Consider the following 5,957-nt stretch of genomic DNA (forward strand, 5'->3'; position numbering starts at 1 on the left):
GTGTGTGTGTGCACGCAGGTGTAAATGTGTGTACAGTGCTATCCGTTAATCAAAGCAGAGTGTAGTGATTTTTAGATTCTATAGAGAAAGAAATGCTATATGGTCACATCTGTTAGAAGAATTCTTTTGTTTAAAAACATATACACGCAAAGATTAAAAACAGGACATCTGGCCTGTTCTTATACCAATAAATTTAACCACAATTCATCACTAGTCTAACTCTGTGTGTGGGTGGCAAAAGAGTGCAGACCATAAGTATTTTTTTTAACCATATCAAACTTTTCTGAAGGCTAATCTAGAATTGCAGCACTGGTTTGTGTCCCAAACGCGTACCGTAGAAACACTGCCTTGGCCCTAAACAAGGCCTTAACAGGCATCAAGAAGTTAATGGGTAACATGTGTCAGTGCAGTACACTTACATCTTTGCACTGTTGGCTAACTTTGCTTTCGCATCTAGAAGAGCTGCTGACTACTCCAAACTGGGTGTGCACAGTGTGTTGTGGCTTCAAACTCCAATAGCCGAAGTGAGCCCCCAAGGGACTTTGTTGGTAATCTAGTTTGTGAGATTAGTGAGATGTGCCAGCCTGTCCCAAGCCACTCTTGTCTTTTGTGGTGTTTTGGGGTTTGGGGTGGTTTGTTTTGTTTTGGGTTTGGGTTTTTTTTGGTTTTTTTTTTTGGGGGGGGGGGGGTTGTTTTTGTTAAGATTGAGGAATTGTTAAAAGCAATGTTCAGCTGTAGCACATCAGTATATGGCTGTAAGTGTTCTTATTGTTTAAGGAGGCTGTTTCCTTGATGATTTTGTGTGCAGTTGTTACAAAAAGTGTTTATATAACGGAATTAAAATCTTGAGACATCATCAACTAAGTAACGCCATCTTAAAATAAAGTGTGTCACTTCTGGCATATGGAAGTTTTCTTATTATCTAACATTGTTTTATAGGCCAAAGCCATGAACTTGTATGAGGCCTGCCTAACTCTGCTCCAGGTGTATTCCAAGAATAATCTAGGTCGACAACGGATAGATGTTACAGCAGAAGAAGACCAGTACCAGGATCTCCTTCTTATTATGGAGCTTCTCACTAATCTTCTATCAAAAGAATTCATAGATTTCAGTGATACAGGTATGAGGGAATTGGTAACAGCTGAACCATAACTTGTGGTCTAAACTGTAAAAACCATTGTGGGGCATGTGTTCAGTCCTGGTAAAAAGAAACTGAAGTTTAGGCTTGATTAGATCAGGTTATGGAAATTACTGTTTAATGTGCCAGTAGCAAAGGAAGGACTTTCACAGTATTCTAGCATCTGAAATTGTTATTACTGTCATAAAATAAATAGGGCATGTATGAAACAGCTTGAAATCTGAATGTTGAAAACCTGAACGTGTAGTAGCAGCAGTTTTATAACAAAAAACTCATAGAGAAGTCAGAATAATAAATTACTGCAAGAGGGCAGATGGATTATCTTTTTAGTACAAGATCCAACTTCTGTGAGATGCTGAGTTCATTAAAATTCCATCACGTTTGAGGGTTTTCTGTATTCCTCATTCACAGAACGTATTTTATGGGATGTGGGTGTAGTTAAGGGTCCTGTTTTGTATCCCAGCCTGTTTTCTTTCTTCTGTGTATTTGCCACTTAAAATTGCAGTACTCCTGACTATGATCTGCCAGTTCTTGCTTAGCTGTGCTGCGTTGCTTTCGAATAAGCTGAAACATATTTGCACGATTCGCATTTTACCATGTCCTATAGAGTTTGCACAGAAAACATGCTCAGTAACAAACAGAATCTGCCTAGGTTGTTTTGATGTTGTTCATCGCTTTTCTGAGGTACATCTTGAAAGAGAGAACCTTGTACTCCAAAATTCAGTGCATCAGTCTTTTTTTTTTTTTTTTCTTTTTTTTTGGTCATTCATGCACAGCACAAATGCAGAACCAGGTTTAGACTTTATCCATTGACTGGACAACTCAGTGCCATGTAACATATTCTCCTTGAGGTCAGACATTGGATGTTGGTTGCATGGAAAACACTGTAAAATACTTACCATGAAGCTAAGGAATGTGAATAGTACCTAAATGTAATGCCCAGAGATAAAATGTACTGAAAGTTGTCTGCATACTGTTGCTGACTCAGTGCAGGAATTATAAAAGTAAGGTCACTGCCAGTTAATAGGAAATGTGGGTCTTACCTAGAACTGGGGAAAACTTGGCAATGTCTAAACTACAGAACTTCTTTTGTTAACTCTCCCATTTTTTTTCCCCTTTTGTTTATTAAATATATATAAACATATGTAAATATATAATATATTAAAAAATATAAAAATGCAGTAGTATTTTGCTCACTGTCTGTCCACGTGTGCAGGCATGAAGCAGCTATCTCTAGAAACAAACGCAATGTTCTGTAATGGAAGGGAGCCCTCAGAGTATCTGAAGTGTTCTGTTTTAGCATGCCATCTGGTACACGTGATTATGAAATGCTTAGTCCTAATGAATATAAATATAGAGTGATGTGGTAGCCTCCACTTACTAAGTTTCTATTTTAATACAGTGCCTCATGTTTTTGTTTGGGGAGACAGGAATAGTCCTATTTTTAAAAATGTCTTTTTTAATAAAGAAATGGGACTCTTACTTCAATATGTTTAATCCTCCTTTTATATAAAAAATTTTGTTGTCTTTTCTACAGATGAAGTATTTAGAGGACATGAGCCTGGACAAGCTACAAATAGATCTGTATCAGCAGCAGATGTTGTATTATATGGGGTTAATCTAGTTCTGCCCCTAATGTCCCAGGATCTGCTGAAGGTGAGTATATTGTAAACACGTAACTTGCTCTAATATGAAAGCTCTATAGTAATGAATTCCCAGATTTAATTCCTCTATTCATTCCACCTCTGTAAGTCGAGTATTTTAGGCTTTTTAAAATGTAAATAACTGTTCTGTAGTTTAAGGTACTGTTTGAAAAGAAATATTGTAAGCTGAGAAAATATATATTTGAAGGTCCTAAACAAAACTTTTTTCTTCTAAAAGTGAGTCTGTGCAGATCAACAGTTAGCCAAACCTGAAATGTGACTTGTGCAATCCTTTTCCTGATAGTGCCAGAAATGTGATAGGAAGCATAAACAGTGATATTAATAAAAAAAAAAAAAAAGAAAAAAAAAAGGGAGCAAGTAGTAACTTTAATTATTTTCACAATACAGGTGGCTTTTGTATCATAGACATCAGCAGCTTGCCAGTAGAACAGAAAAATATGAAACAATGGAATGGCATTATTTCATTGGCTTGCACTGTGTTAATGTTTTACTTTGAATCAGGGGAACACTTCTGAAAACTGAAATTATGTCAGAATAGTGTTATGTGATTGATTCTAAAACTACCATGTTTTTCTTTTGACAGTTTCCATCCCTGTGCAATCAATATTACAAACTAATTACCTTCATTTGTGAGATATTTCCTGAGAAAATTCCACAGCTTCCAGAGGACCTCTTTAAGAGCCTAATGTACTCACTGGAGTTAGGGATGTCATCGTATCCTTTATAGAGCTTGGGAGTGTTTAAAAGTCTGAGTTACTTTTATAAGGACCTGTTAAAACTCTAAATTTTTTTCTTTGCATTTTTTTCCTTTTCTAACAATATCTGTATCTATAATTATATATTGGTAATTGACTCTTGCTCTCTGGTAATTGAGAGTTTCACTGTAGTGTCTATTGAGGTGGTAGTATTAGCTGAATTTCCTCTGACTCGTGTTGCTTGAATGCAGCCTTTAAGTGGTTTAGCATGTAAGTTTTTTCTGGCAGCCACTCCTGCCTCCTTTATTACTTCATTTCAGAGTGTGTAACTTCATAAGCCTTCATCTGGTATCCCAAAGCAATTCCTGAATTAGTTTCTCAGCTGGTAATACAAAACATTGCTGCTGTTCTACTGGGCTGGCTCCAGAGCATTTCCTGTCAGGGTGCCAATGGGCTCTCCCTCTCATAATGGGAGCGCCATTTTCACTAATCTGTGGCACGTGTCAGAAACAGATGAGCTTGACCATAAGGGACTCTTTCTGAAAATGTTATGTCAGAGAGGGTTATGTTACCTTGGGGCATGTAGCTAATAAAAGAAGGCAACAAAGCTGGAATTTTTTTTTTCCCCTTTTTCTATTTTTTTTTAATTTCATTTTTTTTATTAACAGCTTTATAGTAAAAAGAAATCTTGGAACACACAAGCATTTAAAATATTTTCTAGTGACACAGCTGGGAAGTTTTACCACAATTTAATTGAAATCTGACTTTGATTCTTTAACACCCATGATCAGAATGAGTTCAGAGGTTTGCCAGCTCTGTTTGGAGGCTGTAACACCATTAGCAGAACAGTGTGCAAAAGCACAAGAAACAGATTCAACGCTTTTTCTAGCAACAAGGCACTTTCTTAAGGTAAGGCATCTGCGTTTCATGTTACTTTGTTTTTTTGCAAACAGGTAGCATCGAGAGGCCAAACAGTGGTCATATCTGACCAGGTTAATCACACATATAATAAGAAGCAGCCTGTTACCTAAAAAATTGGCAGTTAAAGAAGAGAACATGAAGGACTAGAGAAATTGGACTAGAGTATGAAGGAGGATGGAGGTGTAGAGGGAGGAATTTACTTACTGCCAATCAACAAAAGACCTGAGCTTCTCAGAATGCAGTTTGTATTTTTCCGAGCTCTGCACACAAGCTCTAGAATGAACCTGATTGACAGTTTTAGCAGTTAGGTGTACGAGGCTGAGAGAGTTGGTGGTGTTCAGCCTGGAGAGGGAAGGCTCCAGGGAGACCTTATTGCAGCCTTCCCATACTTGAAAGGGGCCTATAAGAAAGATGGGGACAGTCTTTTTAGTAAGGCCTGTAGCGATAGGACAAGGGGTAATGGTTATAAACTAAAAGAGGGCAGATTTAGACTAGATATAAGGAACAAATCTGTTACAGTGAGGGTAGTGCAACACTGGAACAGGTTGTCTAGAGACATGGTAGAAGCCCCATCCCTGGAAACATTCAAGCTTGGGCTGGATGTGGCTCTGAGCAGCCTGGTCTAGTTGAAGATGTCCCTGCTCACTGCAGGGGGTTGGACTAGGTGACCTTTAAAGGTCCCTTCCAACCCAAACCATTCTGTGTGAAAGCTGTGAAATAGCTTCCAGAATTGTGTGAACTGGAGGCTGGGTAGAGTACTAAAACAAGGGGCAGAAAAAAGAGCATAGTTGGGAACTAGAAAGAAAATGCTGTCATTTATTCAATGTATCCAATGAATTATGTGTTTTCTTAATCCAGTATCATATTTAGTACTTTTCTTTTAGGACCGTCCACTCTCTCTCATTGAATTCTGGAGTGACCTGGTAGTAACCAGGTTCCAGCTAACTGGGAACAAAGTAATTGTGGAATTTGTGTGCTTGTCTTCTGATTTTTTTTTAAAGATTTCAGTTTTCCTTAAGAAATTTTTTCTTACCAAACTGACATTTGAATTTCTGGGGATTGCTTATTAAAAGTGTACATCAGCCAAGCTGAGACAATGAGAAACATCTTAAATAATTGTATTTGTCTTTATGTTTCTTCTGAGTTAACATAGCTTTCTGCCTTTTTTTCTAAATTTCCACTTAAAATTATAATACTGTTCTTATTAATCTGTTCTCCCTGGCTTTCTGTGAGCTGCAGGAGTTTCTAAAACTTGAGGAAAAACTTCCTCGTTTTATTCTGGAAGAGCAAAAGCTTTTTTCATTATTTCTCTGGCATATCTGCAGCTTTTGGAGAAAAAAGCTCTTGGAAGAACACATATAAATCAAAAACAGGTTTCAGTGCTTTGATATGTGAATTTGTGCTGTTAAGCCAAGACTTGACTTCTAAAATAACTTGGCTTTCCAATAACTGACACCTAAATTTAAAAAAAAAAAAAAGCAGCAAAACAAACAACAACCTTGGATGTTTGTAAATACATGTTCTTTATTATTATCAGAA

The 5,957-nt window shown here is 37.2% G+C and overlaps 1 protein-coding gene across 1 annotated transcript in view; it reads left to right on the forward strand.

Moving 5' to 3' along the window:
• Window positions 1-5,957, forward strand: part of XPO4 (exportin 4) — a 52,152-nt gene that overhangs the window by 42,823 nt on the left and 3,372 nt on the right. The window contains exons 17-20 of the mRNA XM_010168149.1: window positions 940-1,120; window positions 2,676-2,794; window positions 3,386-3,516; window positions 4,289-4,406. Of these exons, the coding sequence (XP_010166451.1) occupies window positions 940-1,120; window positions 2,676-2,794; window positions 3,386-3,516; window positions 4,289-4,406 (549 nt within the window). The remainder of the gene's footprint in view (window positions 1-939; window positions 1,121-2,675; window positions 2,795-3,385; window positions 3,517-4,288; window positions 4,407-5,957) is intronic.

The sequence above is a fragment of the Antrostomus carolinensis genome, unplaced genomic scaffold, assembly GCF_000700745.2.
Source record: "Antrostomus carolinensis isolate BGI_N321 unplaced genomic scaffold, ASM70074v2 scaffold4600, whole genome shotgun sequence".
Classification (NCBI taxonomy): domain Eukaryota; kingdom Metazoa; phylum Chordata; class Aves; order Caprimulgiformes; family Caprimulgidae; genus Antrostomus; species Antrostomus carolinensis.